This window comes from Vicia villosa, linkage group LG1, assembly GCF_029867415.1.
Source record: "Vicia villosa cultivar HV-30 ecotype Madison, WI linkage group LG1, Vvil1.0, whole genome shotgun sequence".
NCBI lineage: Eukaryota > Viridiplantae > Streptophyta > Magnoliopsida > Fabales > Fabaceae > Vicia > Vicia villosa.
Window position 1 is genome coordinate 68,652,409 of NC_081180.1, and position 21,065 is coordinate 68,673,473.

The 21,065-nt window shown below is 36.3% G+C and overlaps 2 protein-coding genes across 4 annotated transcripts; one reads left to right on the top strand and one right to left on the bottom strand.

Annotated features, from left to right (window-relative positions):
• The first annotated feature begins 11,372 nt into the window (after positions 1-11,372).
• On the top strand, positions 11,373-15,105 carry LOC131640693 (RNA-binding protein involved in heterochromatin assembly dri1). Of its 3 annotated transcripts, none has more exons than XM_058911085.1 (7): positions 11,373-11,668; positions 13,319-13,719; positions 13,816-13,843; positions 14,096-14,160; positions 14,271-14,452; positions 14,597-14,677; positions 14,834-15,105. In XM_058911085.1, the coding sequence occupies exons 1-7, from the start codon at positions 11,503-11,505 to the stop codon at positions 14,880-14,882; spliced, it is 972 nt and encodes a 323-aa protein (XP_058767068.1). In that variant the 5' UTR covers positions 11,373-11,502; the 3' UTR covers positions 14,883-15,105. The 3 variants fall into 3 exon arrangements, with proteins under 3 accessions (XP_058767068.1, XP_058767061.1, XP_058767075.1); XM_058911078.1 differs by having other exon boundaries at positions 11,376-11,668; positions 14,096-14,169; XM_058911092.1 differs by having other exon boundaries at positions 11,465-11,668; positions 13,347-13,719; positions 14,096-14,169.
• A 460-nt stretch (positions 15,106-15,565) lies between these two features.
• On the bottom strand, positions 15,566-16,295 carry LOC131640711 (uncharacterized). Its single transcript, XM_058911101.1, has one exon. It carries the CDS (start codon positions 16,190-16,192, stop codon positions 15,650-15,652), a length of 543 nt encoding a protein of 180 aa, XP_058767084.1. The 5' UTR covers positions 16,193-16,295; the 3' UTR covers positions 15,566-15,649.
• Positions 16,296-21,065: the final 4,770 nt, after the last annotated feature.

Here is a 21,065-nt window from a genome sequence, read left to right on the forward strand (position 1 = left end):
TTTTTGAGTTAAAGTGAATTTATTTATTTTCAGTGTGAGGTGCATCATTGACAGCGAATGAAGCATGACCTGGTGGTTGGAACGAAGCGTTTCAGCCTTTAGAGAACATGTTCGATCCTTGGCTTCGACAGGTATTTTTACTATTTTATTTGAGATAACTTGCTACAAGATCCAGCACGTCTCGCCTCCGTACACCTACGATGTACCCTCACACAGCAGCGGCTAGATCTGGCTATAATGTTAATCCAAGAGCCAGAACTTGCTATTCCACCATGTGGCCTCAGTCATGCGCAGCATCGAAGCAAAAGCTAAGATTTTTACTTTTTTTTTTAATTGCATAATGCTCCATTTAATTTATTTTCCTTTCTAGTTTTATTTATTAAATATCTATCTTTTAAAAAACCTTTTTTTATTTTACTAAAACTTTATATTTTTATATTATTGACTATTTTCTTTTTTTATCAAAAGTCCGTTTTTTTTAATAATTTTATTAATAATAGTTTTATTCGATTAAATGATTAAATTGATAATTCAAACATTTAATTAGGTTAAAATCTATTGATTAAAATATATATTAGGGTTAGATATTTAATCGAAACTTGGTTTTCACCAACTTAATTAATTAGGTTAAAAAAACTAATAATTAATTAATCTGGTTTTATTTATTCTATTAACCATGGCTAACTTGTGCCCTAATCGATGTTTACGAGGATCATTCATACACTGAATATTTCTCTATGCCTTTTCAGGGTTATCCTTCAAGTGCCTTTCGACTACGCGCCTGATCAAAAACACGAAGCTAAGTATTCAATTTAATTTTTAAGTCTATTTTATTTCCTTTTATTTTAAGGTTTACCCTTCGAACTCCGCATACACTCACATCTATTTTTTGCTTTTGCCATATATTCTCAGGGTTAACCCCGAGGCTATCTCTGACTGCCAACCATATCAGATCAAATTCAAAGCTAAGTGTCTAATTATTTATTTTAATTTCTTTTATCCTTTTATTTTAATTAAGGTTAGTTATGTTTGCCTCTGAACCGATAATGCACTCACCCTATTCTTGTTTCTATTTTTCCCACCTTTTCAGGGTTTATCAATTGCCAAAGCTACGTCGTTGGTAACCCTAAACCTCATTTTATTATATGCCCTTTATTATTATTACTTGTGTCAAACCCTGATAAGGGATCCGCTGGTTACAATTTCCCGCCCCCTTTATTGCTTTATATTAATTGTTGTGGTTAGTAATTTTAGGGAGTGTAACTTTGAACTGAATTAGCATCACTAATTACAAGATAATTTAATCGAATTAATCACGTGATTGTTGCACCCACGCACACTTTTGGGGTAACCTCTTTGTTGCCTTGTTGCCTGTTGCCTGTTGCCTTGTGTATTTTTTGCAGAATAGCCATGTCCCTCGAATATGAGGATACCTCAGCCATGTTGCCTCGATAAAAAGGTCATGCGACCCTAATGATGCTGCCTTCGATACACTAACATGACCTCGACCCTCGGAAGTTGCCTATAGAAAAAAGGCTGAGGTATCTTCTGGTTGCCTACGAATGAAGGCTATTCTGGTCTTTCCCTTAGACTACCTGCCCCTCTATGGCATGGGTCAGTCTTATGGCGAACGACATTGCGACGACCCTTTAACCTCCAAATGAAAGGCTTCCTGCCCTCTTATGGCAAGGATAGACCCTTTCGCTCTGAAAGGCTGAAAGAACAGATTTCTCAAATATAAGGTAAATTGCTCTTAAATTGCTTTGCCTTGCTCTAAATATTTTCAAATATTCTTTCTCAAAATTCTTCAATATGGCTACGCTCATTTACGAGCTAAAGTCCATATCTTCTTCTTCTACCTTTCTGAAACAAAAAGAGCAAAGCAATTAAGAGCCCATGGATAACCATGGATGCAAAGGGTGCCTTACACCTTCCCTTTGCATAATTACCCCCCGAACCCTATTTTATTTAAAAGGTTTTTCCTGTTCTTTTAGCCTTTCTAATTAAATTTGGATAAAATAAAAGTCGGTGGCGACTCTTGCTTACCGCGACATTCCGATTATTAAAAGTCAGTTCACCGTGTTACAACAGGCTTGTGACTGAATGAGTCAGGCGTACGAGACGTCTCTGCAGCTTTATCTGGGGGGACTTTCTGAGATTCGTGCTATCATAAGCAACATGCCCCTGTATCATGAACTTAGGAATCATGCCTCTGGTTGATCCGGGTTGGAGGTAATTTCAATTGTGCTTGGGTGAAGGCTCCTGGTTGTTTAGCAGTTTTGAGAGATCCTTTGAATCTTGGCTTGATTGCCCCGAATATATGAATTCATACTCACAAGGGTATTCAACTGCTTTTTCCCCCGAGGGTGATCAGAATTTGAGATATCCTCGCTCGAACTCAACGGAGTTCTGAAGACAACTTGTCCCTTGAGAGGATTAAACTTTTTATCTGCAGCTCATGATGTAAGCTTTCCTGGTGTCAAGTACTTGTTCATATGCAAAGAATGTTTATTATGAGAAATATAATTCTAATGCAAAGTTCATGTTTGTCTTAACGTTTAGAAGAAGAAATTTTTGAAAGGATGTTAAAACATCGATTTTTTTTTGTGAAAGGTGGTGTGACACCAACTCAAGTGTTTAGCAAAAATTCCTAGGAGTCGGTTTACCGTATTCTCGTTACAGTATGCTTTCGAATTAACCCTGCTTTAATTAGGACTTTTGAGGGTTGTAACGTGGCCAGGTTCATGGTTTTAGAAAAAAGGATTTTTAGGCTCAAAATTTATTGGTGCCCATCCCCTTCGTGATGTTCTCCAACCTAAGCTCAGTTAACTCGATGTGAGCGTTCATTCTTCAAGAGGAGTTTGAGATGATTGAGGAATCAATGAGGTGTTTGGACATGGCAATCACTTTACATCTTGTTCTTGGTGTCTGATCACACGATCTTGAATTTATAGACACGCGACTTTTCCCTTTTGTTGAGGATCTTTTTTGTTTCCTAACTTTTTCCTGGACAAATTCTTTTGAATTCCGGGTTTGAAGTCTAGCGGGATGCCCTAACTTTTTCCTAAGTCACTTGTTTCAAGTTGTTGACTAAGCAAACTTTCTTTTCTTTTTTTTTCATTTTTTTTTGAACCAATCATGTGACCCTGAGACGTCTTCGATTGATTGGAAATATATTGACTGCCTCATTTTTTGATTGACGAGGGATGACCATTGTGGTATTGACTTTTCCTCAATCTTTTGAAAGATAACCATTGTTGTATCCTTGGATGTGTACTCCTCATGAATGTTGAACGCTCGATCAGGTTAACTGAACACTACCCTGCCCCTAGGTTAAATGTGAGGTTTTTTCGTATAGAAAAGAAACTCCTACTTCAAGGCTCAAAGGGGTTGACAAGGGATTAACTTCCTTATATCTCCAGTGTTTGGGAATTTGAAACAATGCCTGTACATCATCAACAGGGTTTTACTCGAAAGCATACCATTTGAGATTATAGGTATTATAGATTCGTCATTCTCCCTTCAGAGTCATCATGCTTTATCACTGAGATTTTGGTATCACAAGCAAATAAAAACATATTAGAGCGAGAGCGAATGGATTTTTTCAAGACAAACATATTCAATGCATTACTATTATAGTTCAAAAACAAACAAGTATTGCATATAAACAATATTGAACAAAAACAAGAAAGATTACGCATGAAAATGCATGAGAAATTACGAATTGCCAACATTGAGGAGATTTTCTCCGTATGGACTTATTGCTTCAGAAGGTCCATTGAGTCGAAGGAGAACTTCAAATCTGGCCTGCAGGTGTGAATATGATAGCCTTTGCATCAATCAGGTCTTGTACCTTATCTCGAACTGGTTGGCAATTATCGATCGACTAACCAAGTGCCCCAGAGTGGAAAACAAACCAAACGTCCGTATCTGAACTACAAATTACTCCTAGATGAAGATACCGACAAAGCCACACAGGAGTTGTAAGCATCCAGATTCAAGGATAGTAAGAATGAAATAGTAAGAAGATGAGAAGGTTGTCCTTTGGAAATTTTGGTTGCAGCTTCGTCTGAAGAGCTTTGACTGATCATCTTTGGACGCCCTTCTATAAGAATCAAGCTCACCATATCCAGTGGGTCATAGCCTCTGATTCGGGGTACGGTACTTTTGAGTTTGATGACATATGGCTAAAGGAAAATAAATCCTCTTTCCCCTTGATAGGAACTGTACCCTTGAGTTTGAAGGCATAATCCACTTGCCCCTTTAGGAACTGTGCCTTTGAGTTTGAAGACATCTGGCTAGAGGAACATAAATCCTCTTGCCCCTTGATAGGAACTGTACCCTTGAGTTTGAAGGCATCTGGCTAGAGGAAAATAAATCCTCTTGCCCCTTGATGTGAATTAAGGCTCTTGATAGTCCTTCCATAACAGTGCCTGGGAATTATGCATCCTAAATACTTAAGATCCCTGAAAAAGATTAGTCAGCACGTTATGTAAAAGCATAGGGTAGTACGGACAAGTAAGTCATACAAATAAAACCTACAAGGAGATCAAGTGGTTAGATAACAAACAAGTCACACAAGAGTCCTTAGGTTTACAGCTTGCATGGAGTATGACCAGGTGATTACCCTTCCCCAAAGGTACTTCTAAAGGTAAAGAGATTTCAGCAACAGGGTTCTACCAGTTACTCAGAATTGTCAGCCCCTCTAAAGCACCCTCGAACATGGTACATGCATACCACGCAATGATACTTTAGGAAGAAACCTATCTGAGCTGTAGTATCGGGTCGCGACCATAACTTGGCATGCACCAAGAATAGCCCTCCCACTACGATCCTAAAAGTCAGGATGGGTTAAAGGTGACTAAAGGTCCTTGAGCTCCGACGCACCCAAAGATACATGCGTAAACCTCTCTCATGCAAAAGAGGTACACAATAACCAGTGGAGGCCTAACTCAAGCGCGAACTTCATTTTGACCAATCCCAAGCATGCACAAGGGAGGTCTCCATGACTATGCCGCTCCTATCTTAAAGTGCACTCGAATCCGGGTATAGGATTCATCTTCCACAAAACCCAAGCAACAATGAGAATTAAAACAATCAAACAAACAAATTAGTGATCTAAGCCCTAAGGTAAACCCCTCTTAAAGAATTCCCCAGCAGAGTCGCCAGTTCTGTAACACGGTGAACTGACTTTTATTTATTTATGCAACAATGTTGCGGTGAGCATGAGTCGCCACCGACTTTTATTTTGTCCAATGTTAGGAAAGGTAAAAAGTACAGAAAAAGACCTTTTAAAAGAAAACGGGCTCGGGGGGTAAGTTATGAAAAGGGAAGGTGCAAGCACCCTTTTCATCCGTAGTTATCTACGGGCTCTTAACTTGCTTAGCTCATATTGTTTGTTTGTTTTGAAAGGAGCATAAGGACTTTAGCGTAAATGCGTAGCCTTAGTTTTTTGAAATGATATTGAAAAGATATTTTTATTGAGCTAGGCAGTTTAAGAGCACTACCCTATTTAACTGGTCTTTTTCTGTAAATTTTAAAGTTCCCAGGACTATCCATACTATATAGGAGTAGGTAGTCCTTGTTATATTGGACGTGCAGGTCATCGAAGGGTCATCGAGGTCGTTTGAAGGCAACAAGTAGAGGTACCTTTTGCAATATTCGAAGAGACAATCATTGTTTCGTAGGCAACCATCCGAGGGACTAGATCATATTATCGAGGCGACATCGCGGGTCATCGAGGGACTTATGATCTTTGCAATGATTTTTTAAATCGGGGGACTTTGCTAATTGGTACCTCTACGTTCGAGGGACTCAACCTTTTTAATCGAAGGCAACCAAGAGGGGCGTACCCTAGAGGTGAGTGTGTGAACAGGTAAAAAGGGTGTATTGTTTTCAGTTATTTATCTTAAGATTATGGTTAGCTAACGTTCAGTTAATTAGTCTTGCCATACATGCCTAGTTACTAACAGTTAATATTTACAGAAATTAAAAATGCGAAAAAGTAAAATTCCTACGCTATTACATGGCTTCGGGGAGGGGATTACAAGTTTAAACGAAAGGGGATAAAAAATTATTACAAACCCAAAATGAAAATTAAAACAAAAATAAAATATTAATATGTACAACTTATAAATGTCTGCAAAACAGTCCAATACTCAAGACGGTACCTCACAAAAAAATCAAGAAAGTGTTAGAAAAATAGCATGAAATGATATATGAGAGATAGTAAAAATAAAAACAAATACAAATTAAAAATTAACCAAAATATATTAAATTTTAAATCGAAATTAGAAAATAAAGATATTTTTTGTATTTTTTATTATAAGGAAAATAAAATCTAATTCTAATGTGTTGTTTTTTGTATTTTTGAATTTATTATAAATAAACAAAAGAAAAATTATATAATCTAAAAGGTAGTAAATTAATTAGAGGTTAGAAGTTACTAATTTAATGGGCTTTTTGTAAATGTAATGGCCCAGAATCAAAATTCCTTTTTTTTTAAACCTAATATTATTAAACTAATAAAAAAAATAATAAAGCAAAAAGAAAAAAAAAGTGGAGAAGAAAAAAAGAACAAGTTTAGTAAAAAAAATTATATCTCTTCTTAATCTCACGTGATACCTCTCTTTCTTTTTTCTTTATTTTTTTTTAATTAAGAAAAACTTGGCTAATCATAACATGACACCTAGCATGGAAAGGTAAAATAGTAAAAGCATACAAACTACAACATAGACCAAATTTCACATCTTATTTCTTCTCTCCACGGCTTCCATCTTTTTAGATCTCTCTCTATTAACAACAACAGACTTGCAAAAAAGACCCTGTTTCCCTCAAGTTCCTCTTTCACAAAAGCTAGATCTAAACTTCTAACATTATATTTTCTTTCAATATTCTCAAACCCAATTGATTTCAGGTACAACATTAACAACACAATTTTTTTAACACAAAATCAATGCATATATTTTCAATAGGCATGAAAGAGCAACAGAGAAAGAAAAATACCTCTGTACCAAATGACCGGAAATGGAGGAGAGGTCTCGACTTTCATGGCGGCCTCTACGACTACCGGTCCGCGGCTGTAGGCGGCACGGTTTCGCTAGCTGGGTGCGTGTTCCTGTGATGGCTGCAGCGTGGCGGTTGGCAGCAGCGGCGGTTGTAGTGGTTGTGGATCTCGTCGACGTGGTGGTTGCTCATTGCCATGTGTTGGATCCTAGGTGGTTTCGCGGGCTGCACGGATCTGCTCTTCTTCCATTCTTTTTCTGCAAACAAAACTTAATACACATTTATAGTACTATATTAATGTGTGACTTTGAATTTGTGTTATAAGTTTGGTATTTGAATTAGATTTTGGCTAATAGAATGGTGATATTAGTAAAGGTTAATGAAAATGATTGGTATATGAAGGAATTTGGAGTTGGGTTGGAGATGTTTGAAATTGTGTAGTGCTTATTTAGAAGAGCATGGCTCTGTTAGAAATTGTTGATTGGTTTGTTAAGTTTCAAAACATGTTTTGTGTCATGGTGATTTTGTGATGAGGTGAAACGAAGGATGGTGAACTGTTGTGGTGAAACCCCGGTGGTGTTTTACGGTTTGATGGAGAGAAAAAATTAGTAGGTTTGTATGGTTGATGTTAGATGTGTATGGTATGTGAAAGTGTTAGTAAAAACATGGGAGTGGTTGATTGTTGGAGAAAGGTTTAAAAATTGTGGAAATGTTGTAGTGTACGTGAGCGTCCGAGTCTAGGTTAGGATTGGTTAGTATTTATATAAAGAAAATTAGGTTAACTAAATTGGTAAAAATCAAATAGTAATTAACATAATCAAATCTTCAAATCAAAATGTGATTTGATTTTGATATTTTAATTATTCATATTGATTTGTGCCAAAAATAAAAACTATCCTAATAAATAGAATTTGAACAAATCTTTTTATATCTTTTTTTTTATTTTATGATTTTTTTGATATTTTTTGAATATAAAGTGAAAAAGTGAAAAAAAAAAATATTTTAAAAAATAATAATTAAATAAATACGAAAATGATATTAAAATATATAAAAAAAACTTATTTTTTTATGATTTTTAGTAATAAATGAAATTAATATTAAAAGCAAGGTTAGTAACAAATAAGAGGAAAAAATGTCAATAAGTGAGATTCGAACTCGGGACCTCTCGTTCTTGTACCTTTTACCCTCTAATTCTTACCAACTATTCTATGTCACTTATTCGAAATAAAATGACATCTGCAAATATATAAGGGCAAATTTTGGGGTATGACAGTGTTATAATGCATTAGGTGCGAATTGGTATGGGTTCGAGTCGATACGATGTCGGAAAAATGATAATTTTCTGTCACAGCAGCGTAGGAACCAGTTCCCAGGAGGAAGGAACCGAGTTCCAGTAGTAAAAACCAGAAGCGAAGGATTTCTGCACAGCAGGAACCGGTTCCCATGTAGGACAACCCAGTTCCTAGTAGTAAAAATCAGAGAGGAGTTTCTGAAGGATTTCAGGAACCGGTTCCCACGTAGGGAGGAACCGGGTTCTGCGTAACTTTTTCTAAACTTTCTTAACTTTGAAAACTCCTAACTTTTAAACCGTAAATCAGATTTTTGTGCCGTTTTAAGCATAGTAAAGCTAATCAAATGATTTACCTAATAAAATAGTGTTTTGGGTCACGACTCGAAATTATTTTGAAACACTTGATTTTGTTTGGTTGTGGTGGTTTATGCGTACAGGTATATTAATGAGTATTTTACCTGTTATGAGGTTGTGATTGTAATTGGTGTTTTGTTTTACATATATTGTTGGTATAAAATATGTGTTTTATTATGGTTGAAAAATAGCATGATTTGTGTGGCTATTGATTATTGTTGGTTGATGATTATGACATTTGGTTGGTTTATGATTATGACATTTGGTTGGTTTATGTGGGTGATGAGCATGTTATGGTTGATACATGCATTTCATAATCATTATGTGGCTGATCCTTGACGATGGTGGATCAGTGGTAGCTAATTCCCATTGTGTGGAATTAGTGAGTGGGTGTTGCCGTATCCTTGACGATGGTGGGTCGGTGAGTTGGGTTATCCCAGATTTTGGTACCACATGCATGTAGTTGCATTGCATTAGGCTACTTGTGCTATTATAACATGAATGGAAGATTGTCCAATGTTATAGTGTGTGTTGATTGTTTGTTTGTTGAACTGATTGTGTGGTTGTGAATCTGATCGTAACTGTGATTGGGTGAATGGCATGTGATTTGATATTTTATTATCTATATCTTATAACATTAGTTAAATGTGAATGAGACTCACCCTTACTGTTGTTATTTTTCAGATTGAGGAGTAGCTTTCGTACTTGGTGAGGATTAGCTCGTCAAGTAGTTCGTTAGAGTCAGTTGGGTCCGTGTCATGCTCTGGTCGTGTAACACTGGGGACGTTGTTTAGAGTTACTTGTTAAACTCTTTTTAATTGGGTGTTTTATTATGGTGGTGTTTTAAGTCTATGACTTTGGATGTTGCATTGTTCAGATGTTAAATATATTTCCGATGTGTTAACATGATGATCTGAATAATATTTGGGTTTAACGTTCTCTTTTATGGCATGACATGAGTATTTGTTTGGTTAATGGAAGTTGTAATGCCCTTAACATGTTTTACTCCGATTTTCGTTTAATATTTATGCGGGGTATTATAAGGGTGTTACACTCTCTTTGCGGGCATGTATGAAGTTTATATAGATGTCCTCTATCTTTCTCTATTCAGCGACCTTGACACCCCATGTTGGGCTTGGGAAGTGACGACATTGACGATGTTGTACATGGCACTTGATGCTGCATCTCGTCCTGACACCAGACAACTTGCTGGTTATCAGAGCTTGTTACATGTATATATTTTTATATGGTTTTTTGTGTTTTATTATAATTTACCTGGACTTGATTGTTTTATTTATGCAGTGTTGGATCTACGAGCACTTCCCTCACATATGTGAGCGGAAGACCCATCGTTGTGCGGCTACTGACCCTTGTGCGAGGAGGTGGAAGGCCAGACAGACCCTTCCAGGAGGGGTGATTAAGTATAGTCGGATGATGCTCTGACACTAGATGATGTCATCTGGACACCGTATACAGGTCACCGCGATCATCTTCCTTTTGATGTATCTTCTTTATAATCACGGTATGTCTGATGGGAGAGCCATGTGGCTAGACACTTTCCTGAGATGTGTCTACGCCAGTATGGTTATATACAGGGCAACCCACAGCCGATCCCAGAGACTCCTGTTGGTGGCATTGATCGTTGGTTTCAGAGTCACATCCTTAGCTCCCCCCATGAGATCCTTGACACCGTCGTTGCGGTTCAGCAACTTGGACAGTGTCAGGATGGATACCTGAAGTGGTTCCTCAATGTGTCACACCATAGGGTCATACCATCTGCCGCATCATCTGATGTTCCAGGGCCTTCAGGTACCAGGGCCTCTTCACCACCACCACCTCCACCTCCCGCAGGTGACTAGGACAGTCGCCTGCATTAGATGAAAACCTAGGCACTACCGAAAACTCTCAACGAATCAGACACTTCATTATGTCGTCCACGGATCTTTGGATCTGCGCATCCAATTCGACCGGACCTTTAGTTATCCTACGGAAAAATGATTTTTACATGGCCTTCATATCTTCATCATTCTTCAACTCGATTAAGTTGTATTTCACCCTTCTATTTATATCAATCCAGTCCTCCCGAAACTCGATCTTTATCACCCTTCTGTTATCAGAATCAGACTGCAAATTGATCAACGTTTCTTTCAAGGTGGCAAAGGATTCAGCGTCGTCTGGAATTTTGGTTTGAACAGCATGCTTGCGGCCATTGAAATACACAGATACTCTAATCAAATACTGTGGAAGAGGCATTTTGTTGAAATGATGTGTTATCCAATAACCCTAACACCCCTATTTATACAAATGGTGGTACATTCTAGACCATACAAATGTATCGGTGCAATCAGGATTCTCCAAAAGTGTCGGCAAAATCTCAACCGTTTAAAAAACCAAAAATTGAAACATACCGGACATTTAGTTACTTTGAAATTTTCGGTATACCGAAAATTTCAAATTAACTAATTTCCGGTATGATGTACCGGAAATTTCCTTATAACTGAAATTTCTGATATTTTGTACCGGAAATTTTAGAGTGCATACCGAAAATTTGTTTTGAAAATTCTTTGTTTCTCAACTTTTTTCAACAAAGATAAAATTGGGTTAAAAAAATATGGGGTGCCAAGTATAAAAAAAGGGTTACTCACTGGTGCAAAGCCTGTTTCTTGTTAGGCCCAACTATTATCAAGACAAAAATAATCGTAAATCATTTTATATTCATATATATCTAAATTCTCAATTTTGATTTCTGTTGTTCGTTCTCCAAAACCAAAATCCCTTTCCTCTGGTTTTTTCATTCTCAGAAGAAAGACAAACTGAAAACATTAATTTAACTGTTGCGAAAAAGAAGAAGAATGGGAGAAGGTAGAGAAGGTGATTGGGAGTGTAGCAGTTGCAACAACAGAAACTACGCTTTCCGATCATTCTGCAATCGATGCAAACAGCCACGTCTTCTTGTTGATAACAAAACCCCCGCTGATTCCAAATGGCTCCCTCGCATCGGCGATTGGATCTGTTCCGGTTAGTTACCACTTTCTCTCTTTACCTTTTTCCAATCATAGTTTTTTTTTTTTTGGCGTTGTATCGGATTTGTATATTGATTTTTTTTATTGTTTCTGGGTAGTTCAATTTCTTGTGTGAGTTTTGAGTAATCAGATTCAGTAATTGCTTGATAGATTATATAATGCGTATGGATGTGATTTTTGAATGGGGGGAAGTTTAGCGCTTTGCTGAAAATTCCGCTATGCTACAGTGCTTTAGCGCTGTTCTGTTATATCCATAATTTTGATAATACTTTGTACTAAATAAGCATATTGTGAAACAATAGTGCCCCGGAGTGGTGACTCTCCACTATGAGGAGCGGCCCGCGTCTTAGTTTGAGACAGCGGCCGCTATTTGATGTTTAACAGGTAGCGGTAGCGGAGTGCTTCCCGGTTTGAGCGGGTTCGAACTGTTTTGAATGCCGAAACCTTGATTTACCCTTAATATAAATAAATAAACGCTGGAGGAGTTTTGTGTAATTTTTCCAATTTTCCCTAACTCAGAACCTATGAAGCACGGACACCTCGAATACGACTCCGACACTGACACGGAGACATAAGTAATAATTTGAAAAAATGTGTCCGACACAGACACGGATACGTCTTTTTTTCAAAGGTATCGGTACTACATAGCTCAGAACACAAAATAAAGATTCGATCTTCTTCCCACACGCTTTCGCTTCATTTTTCAGAGTTTTCTTCTCACGATCTTCTTCCCAATGCCGCCTCCATTTGCTTCGTTTCTTAGCGTCGCTGCCTACAATCCCCTCTTCTCAAGTTGGTTTTTTACTTCTCTTTTCTTCTTCTATTTCTCTTCTTTCTTCTTTTTTATTTCTTTTTTCTGTTACTCGGTTGTTTTTAAAGTCTCATTTTTTTCTTCTTTCTTCTTCATCTTTTATCTTCTTTATTCATATTTTCTGTTATTTTTTAAGTAATAGTCATTTAATAACTCTATTCCTCTTCTTCCTCTTTTATTTGTTTGGTTTTACATTAAATACATGTTTTATAAATTATTCATATAATTAGTCTAAAAAATAGTCAAATAGCAGTTATCTCGCTATCTGCTATTCTGCTAAGATTAATAACTCTGGTAGAAAACAACTTATGGACATGTCATAAACTACTTTCTTAAGATCTTATAAATAGACTTTCAAGTCTTTATGTCTAGTAGATAAATTTCAATAAGTCAATCCAAACTAGATTGCTTATGAGACAACCACAAGTTTATAGGCTATGCGTGGTTTAGGGTAGCTTACTATAATATGGTGAAAGTTTGTTTATTGTAATTTCACTGTTGTCCCAGCTTTGTGTATTTTGTTTTAATAGTTAAAAACCCCTATTTCCTCTCGGACAGAGGTATGCCATCTTGCATTTGAGCTCTATTTTTGTCATACATGTATAGGAGGTTTTTCCACTTGTCTATGATAAAATGATGCTCAAGTTTAGCTTGGCATGTGGTTATTTAGTTTATGATCTTCCATTTCAAATTGAGATACAGACCTCGGTATGAACTAGGTTGAGATGTTTGTGCTTTTTGTATGTGTATTTGGTGTGCGTGCGACGTGTTGGTGTGGGTTCCTTTCCTTCTGGCTGCTTTGTGGGAATGTGTGTGTATGCAATGGAACAATAGGTTGCACTAACAACAATTATGCATCAAGAGAGAAGTGCAAGAAGTGCGGACAACCAAAGGAGGTAGCGGCCATGCCAGCAATTGCAATGACTAGAGCATCTTTCCCTACATATCCACCCTACTTTTCTAGGGCTCCAGGAGGACCAGAGCACAACATGAATATTGGATTGATTGGAAACGGTGCGCCACCACAGTCGCTGAACTTGAATACTAATTGGCCTTTTACTGGAGCCGAGAAGTTTGGTCTCCAGCCATTTCCATTATGGCTTCCAGGTACAAATTATAGTTCTGGACATCCTTATGTAAATTCCCATAATCAGAACCCATCTGTTCCAAAAGATTGGCGCAATGGGGACTGGGTCTGTAACTGTGGCTTCCATAATTACTCCTCTCGCTCACAGGTATGGTCTTGAATTTTTATATCTTAAATGATGTTGAAATGCACATGTAATGAAGTATTCATTATTTTTCTGATTCCATGTTGAAATAATCTGCAGTGTAAAAAATGCAATGCTTCTCCACCAGGTATGGCTTCCTTCCTTAGTGAAGATTGCAAGTGCAAATTTCATAAGCTTTATCTTCTACGAATAGATACTGTTGTAAATAGCATTTTTCTACAAATACTATGCTCTAAGTGTACCCTCTTGTGATTGCTCTGTTGTCCTATGGATAATCCACCAATCTTATGTGGTTTAATATTGATATTTTTCCTCTTTTTTTTGGGTGCCAATTGATGTTAAACTTCATATTATTTCCACCTTTTCTTTTTGTGTAAAGCGCCTGGCACAAAACGGTTAGCCTCCGAAGATTTGGCTTATGACTGGGATAACAAGAGATTGAATGTAGGACCTGTAAGGATTTCGTTTCTTTTGTGGTTTTATACACTTTTTCTCCCTCTTAATAATATCCTCCTCCTTTTACTGTTTTACATACTATCTTTCTTTTCTTACAGACAAATGATCAGCAGCGAACATATTCAAGTGTAGAGCAAGTAGTAGGGACCAGTGCAGAACCAAAATCGGCACTCATCCCTGCTTACGGGAGCATTAACTCTAGTTCGGCACCAAGCTTTGCAATGCCCCCACTTTTTCCAATTCCACCTCAATTTTCCTCAACCGCACTTCTTGGAAAAGGGTAACTAATTCTTCTCCATTGAGCTTCACGCGTGCTCACACATACATAGAGGGAGAGAAATTTATTATCTTATAGGTCTTCGTTGATGCTATTATACTTTCATAGGCTCACTATTTAAATGCTTTTATCTATTTGATTTATTAGAGCTAAGCAATGGCGAAGTGGTGATTGGATGTGCACCAATTGCAACAATCATAATTATGCTTCCAGACAAGAGTGTAACAGGTGATTCTCTCTCTCTCTCAAGTAGTCTAATTATTTAGCAGTACAGAATTGAATACCCTCCAACCGAAGGCAAAATTATGCAAGTCATTATGAATCTATCAAGTACTTTTGCATCTGCCCTCACACTATTACTAAGAAATGTTTCATCATTTGCAGATGTAAAACACTCAGAGCGGCGCCCATGCAACCTGTCAATGTTGTGTAATATTGAATTCGTTGGTTGTATTTTTGTTGCCTGTCCTAGTTTTGTTTGAGTTTTGGTTTTGAATTTATAGCATGTATTTTGCCAGCAAAACGTTGATATTCATGGCAGCCTCATTATATTAACACAAGACATAAATGGTCAGTGCTTAGCGGCAGTGTACTTTTCAGTTTCTGAAAGCTGTATGCTTATTACAAATACTACGCAATATAGATGATTTTGGAAAGTTGTGATTATTCTATTCACATGGTTAGCCCCTGTCCATCCTTCTGAACTTTCACTTATATTGTATCAAACCTTTTGGCTTGCTAGTATCTTCACTTGATGTCCCTCATTTCATGTGACCAAATTTAATCATTGGCGTTCAGTGAGTTTCGTTGTAATTTGTCGAAAACAGTAAACTGGAGAGTTGTCGTAAAGTTTGCATTACTACTCCAACTTCCTTTTATATTCAATCATGGTTTATAATTGTGGTCTGCAAATGCAATTGCGGTTTGAGACCACCGCGTAAAGGTTTGGAGGTCAATTCAACCTTTTTAGGACTGCAATTGCAACTGAGACTAGATTTTTTTTACTAACAATGACTAGACTGGGTACTCATGTTTTTGTTCAAAATCTATACATTGCTAAATATCAACTAATGTATTGAACAAGGAGCATAAAAGACTTTATCGTTACAACTCATATAACAAAAATGATAGGTTTTTAAGATCTTGAATAAGTTTAGTATTGTATATGTAAACTACAATACAAACAAAAGCTTAAACTTGTTATCCCTTCAATACATCACCAGGTGAGAGTACAGGTGAATCCAACTGATAAATATTAAGTGCAGGACCCACAAACCTAAACATTATCCAAGCTCCAATCATGATATAGATTGAAGCATAAGCAAATTTATTAAGCCAAAACAGAGCACCTTTCTCTCCCACATAAAGCTCCAATGCCTTCTCAGACAGATTCATTTCCTCCCATTTCTTAGGAGCAGCCTTTGCCTTACTGGGTTGCTCTATGCTATTTGTAAGAGTTCCATTCTCTTTCTGCCGTTTCGCTTGTCTTCTTGATCTTCTCTTGAGCCTTAGCTCAACTGGTGTTGTAGTTGGTGCTTGAATTGAGTCTGTCTCATTCTGGTCTGTATTGGCAGCGTTGTTGTTGCCGCTGCTGTTGCAGGAGATGGAATGAAAAGTGAGGGAAGTGTGAGGTTGAAGTGCGAGGAAATTGTTGTGTCTGGTTGATGGTAGTGAGGTTGAACGTTTGGTGAGAATGATGTTGATGAGAGAAGGTGAGTTTGAAGAGAGGGAGGTGGTTCCCATCTCTGTTTTTGGTAGAATGAAATATTGTTGATGAAGATAATGTGTTTTGTGGTTATATTTTTCCCATCTCTTTTAAGTATCATTATCCTGTCATGAGGCTAGCCAATAGACATTTGGAACAAGATGCAGTAGTAGATGTAAACACGTCCAAAAGTAACTTGGTTTGGACTTAATTTGGAAACTTTTGGACCTGGCCTTTTGTTAGTATTGAAATTATTTGTTTTCTGCTCCTCCTATTCTTTTTTATTGAGCCTTTTTCCATTTAGAGATTATTTTTTGAAAAATCTTGTTTAAATTACTTTTCATAACATCATTTTTAGAGTACATGGGTATATGCATTCCAAAAATTTAATTCCATAATTCCATTATCATTCACAGGGATAGGAATATGTCTTGTCAAAAACTTAAAGTTCGAGTTTGAGATTTTTTTTTAATACGGTATGATCATTTCAAAAAAAGTTATCTGCCTATTAACTTATTAATTTTTTTTAAAAGTGCTAATAGTTCAATAAATAATTCTATATTTCATTGATAAGTTTGATTCAAAAAAATAAAATAAAATAGTAACTTTTCCGTTATGGAACTAGAAATGAGAAAGGGAACAACGATGATAGTGAATCGTGGCTTCTGATACGATGGAGTGGGGGACTTGTAAGATTAACACTCAAATGCTTAAGTCAATATATGACGAATAAGAGTGAAATAAAATTGTTTGAAATTTGTTACCTAAATGAGAGCATTTTTAAATGAGAGTTGAGAGAAATAAATATCAACCTTTAGATTCATCAAGAGAGAGAATGTTAATACATTAATGAGGCTATTAATTTCTCTCTCTTGGTGAATCTAAAGGTTGATATTTATTCCTCTCATCTATATATATATATATATATATATATATATATATATATATATATATATATATATATATATATATATATATATATATATATATATATATATATAATTTGGCACTTAAATTATCTGCCTTTTTCAGTTTAATAGTCAACTATTTCGTTCTTTTAGCATTTCATTTTCCTGCAACTGCAAAGTTAGTGCAATATGAACAAGAAATCACATAAAGGTACAAGTCTCAGAAGAATACTTCATTTTCTTGGATGGATCATGTTTATATTTCCATTGTTTCTGCTTTTGCTAAACCAAGTGGTCTTGACGGTGCTTTTAGAGAAGTTGGTTTCTCTTCTGACTGGGGAACCTTGAGTCCTTAGAGGACAAAAGAATAAGCGACAAGTATGGCGCTTGGGCCATTACTTTTTATGAATGTGTTTTTTAACCATGGGTCTTCACCCCCTTTCAATGCTTTTGAGATAGAGGTTCTGAAATTTCTAGCCATTGCTCACTTGCAACTTCACCCTTCATGCTAGGTACATATGAAAGTCTACTAGTATTAGTGTGAGTATGTGAAAGAAAACCCTTGGTTGTTTCTCTTCTTTCATCTCTTCAATTGCATTCGTGACTCGAAATCTCAGACTAGGGGTAAAGGATTACTCCGTATTAAGCTTACTATTCGTAGATTCGAACCTCTTCCGGAGCTCCCGCCCTTTGAAGATTGGTTCTTTTTGGTAACCCCCATCACCCCTAAGCTCATGCTGCAATTTGTGATATTGGTGATGCAATGGAGGACAGATGTGTCGACTAGTTATCCAAGTATTGGATAGAGGGTCACTTTTTTTTAACTGAGAGTCACTTTTTTGTATACAATGAAAAATATCTGTTTGATGAGGCTTGATATCAGAAATCCCAGTCAGTGAAGTTTATCAACAATCTAGGATATATAGGAGGGGTTACCCCGATGATAGAGGTTGATAAAAAAAAAACGTTTAAAGCGCCTTATTGACATCCAATTTTTTAATAAGAGCCTGCCCTCAGAAAGAGAGAAAAATCATTTTTGGTAAGCTTCGTGTCTTTTGAGGTTTATGGTATTTTTGACCTACATGTCTCTAATATATATGTTTTACTCGTGATTATGAAACGGCGATGCTACGGAGAATTTATTGAATGTCCCAGGTCTAGTTGTCTGCCCTCTATTGATGGGGTATGGATCTCAATCTGCAGAGGTTCTCCAACCTCCTCATGTAGACGACGACTACATTTACTTGGATAGCCTTTCTAGGCTCGTTTTGGAGGAAGAACTGGGTACTCTGGCCCGATATACTCGTCGTGCCTCGGTTGCATTGGCTCAAGTCCAGTTCCCCTTCCCCTTACTAGATGCAATAAAACAAGGCCAGGGGTAGACGTGTGGTCAACCCACCATGACATATGGAGTGGCTAGTTTCTAGAAGGGGTGGCCCGTTATTTCCTGTAGGAAATTGATCGCTTTATCTGGATGTACAAAATGTCTCTGACAAGGCCCCTGACTTTATATAAGGGATTGATTACTTTAGCCTGACTTACAAAATATCTTCGACAACACCCCTGACTTTATGTGGAGAATTGATTGTTATAGCCGGATATACAAAGAGTCCCCGACATTACCCCTGACTTTATATGGGAGATTTATTGCTTTACCCTGACGTAGAAAGCGTCTCCGACAACACCCCTACCTTTTTATGGGGGATCGATTACTTTAGTTGGACGTATAAAGCGTCTCCGGAAGCACGCCTGACCTTATGTGTTTCAGGCATCAATATATTTGGTCATTCCCCAAATTTTCCTATAGCTATGCATAGTCATACAAAAAATAATGTTTTATAAACAATCACTTCATTTTACTATTTGTAGCGATATATGTATACAAGCGGTAAGTGATTCAAGCATAATATTCTATATGATTGAAGAATATGAAACATAATCAAGCGAGCTAGCCGCCGCTTATACATTCGCTTCTTATAGCCGCTTCAACATAAGTACTATAACTATATGCATATTAATGATTAGTCTCTATACACATTCTATCTATCAATTCATATTATCACATATTTCTATCTCTATAATATTAAGATTCAATAGTATATGAGAATACCAAATTCAGACCAGTCTCTATATTCTATATTTTGATAGATGATTACCTAGGTTTGAACCTAAGAGCACTTCTTGACAAAATATAGGTTCATAAATTATGTTATAAATAATCAAGTCATGTTTAGATATAAAAACCTAAAAGCACCTCTCGACATCAAATAGATTCACAAACATGATACTTATATAACATACATGAGACAAAAATGTAAATATCAAATATGTTAGATGAAATTGAACAAGCTTAACTCCATGATCAAATCAAATATATATAATAGTCATAATATTGTACAAATCTAACCTCAATAAGAAATAACTTAGTTACTCATAATTTTGGTAGTTGGATTGAATGACTATAAGCAAAAGTAATATTTAAAATCGCCTTTGAACCGCCTTGAATTCGTTGGGCAAGTTCTGGTTGCCCAAATTTTCCCTATTTTGTAACCCAACCCAAACTTTATGTTATGATGTTGTCGGTCAATGATAAATCCGTCCAACAAATGTTCTCTAATATGCAAGTCATTCCTTCTACTATGGATTTGTTGATCGAAGATATTTTTTCTTATCCAATTATGTTTCATCTTGGCCTTTAAGACTCAGGTTGTTTACCCTTATTTCCCCAACATTTAATTCTTTCTTCAGACTGTTAAATCTTATACGTTCAAAAGGTAATAAAACAGGGTCAATGGAACTTTAAGACAAAATTCATATTAATAATAAATTATTGGTTTTCCATGTTACTTTACATGTAAGTAAGCTAATAATTGTGTTAAAGTAATAGTGATAAACTTGTAAAATAAACCCTTATCACTCCATCATCGACCACCAGAGAAAATTGTTAAGGTGTAAGATAATGGGAAACATTATATGTGGAACATACAAGACATTTGAGCTAGGCATGACAACATAACCTGTATGCATTGAGACAACCATAATCCGCTCGAGTTTGACGGGGAAAACCTGTTTTAACTGAGTTTGGATTTAGGTTTTCTTCGATTACAAAATATAGAAATAGGTCGGGTAATAAAAACACTAATATCCACCTCAATTATTTCATTATGTACTTTATTATTTAGTTATGATAATTTGAAATATTAAATATATGATAAAAGCTTTGGTGCTTTGATTTCTACTTTATTATTTGAAAAGTATGTATGAAATTTTTGGAGATTGTTTTATTTTATTATTTGTAACGTAATTTGATGTTGTGAAAAATGATTTTTTTTTTTTATAAAAAAAATTGATTCCATTACATATATGGTGGCCAAGCGTGGATGAAACCCGTTTGTGACGAATTTGCGTTTTAATTCTTTAAATCCGTAGGAATTGGGGATTTTCTGAGATTCGAGGACTATCCCTTCCCCGCTCCTCATGCATATTTTGAGCATAAAGTCATGCCTGACGATCCAAGTGTAGATTCACAAGAATCAATATAGACATGATGACTATAGGCAATTGTATATATTCGAGATTGCATATACACTTTTTATGTAACCGATATTGCACGTTTAAATAACAAAAATGAATCGGTATACCTTTTGACATTTGATTTTAGGAGATGTACAAGATCAAAAAATTGTAACTGGAGGGTGGAGGGTTTGGTTAATAAGGATCAATACAAGATCAAGTGCCAAATATTGTCAAAATGATGAAATGTCCCAATACCGCAGGTGACGATGAAAAGGGAAATATATCGCTTTTCATGTTATGTCATGTTAGAACACGTTAATTTTTTATATGCTTGCTTTTTAAGTATCGGTTAAGTCCTCTTGCACATTCTTTTTTCTACTTCCAAACGTTCACAATCGATCTTGTACTCTATGATTTAAAAGTAATGAAAGTAACAACAATTCATGAAAGAAAGTACAACAATTTGTAACTGAACCAAATTCATCAA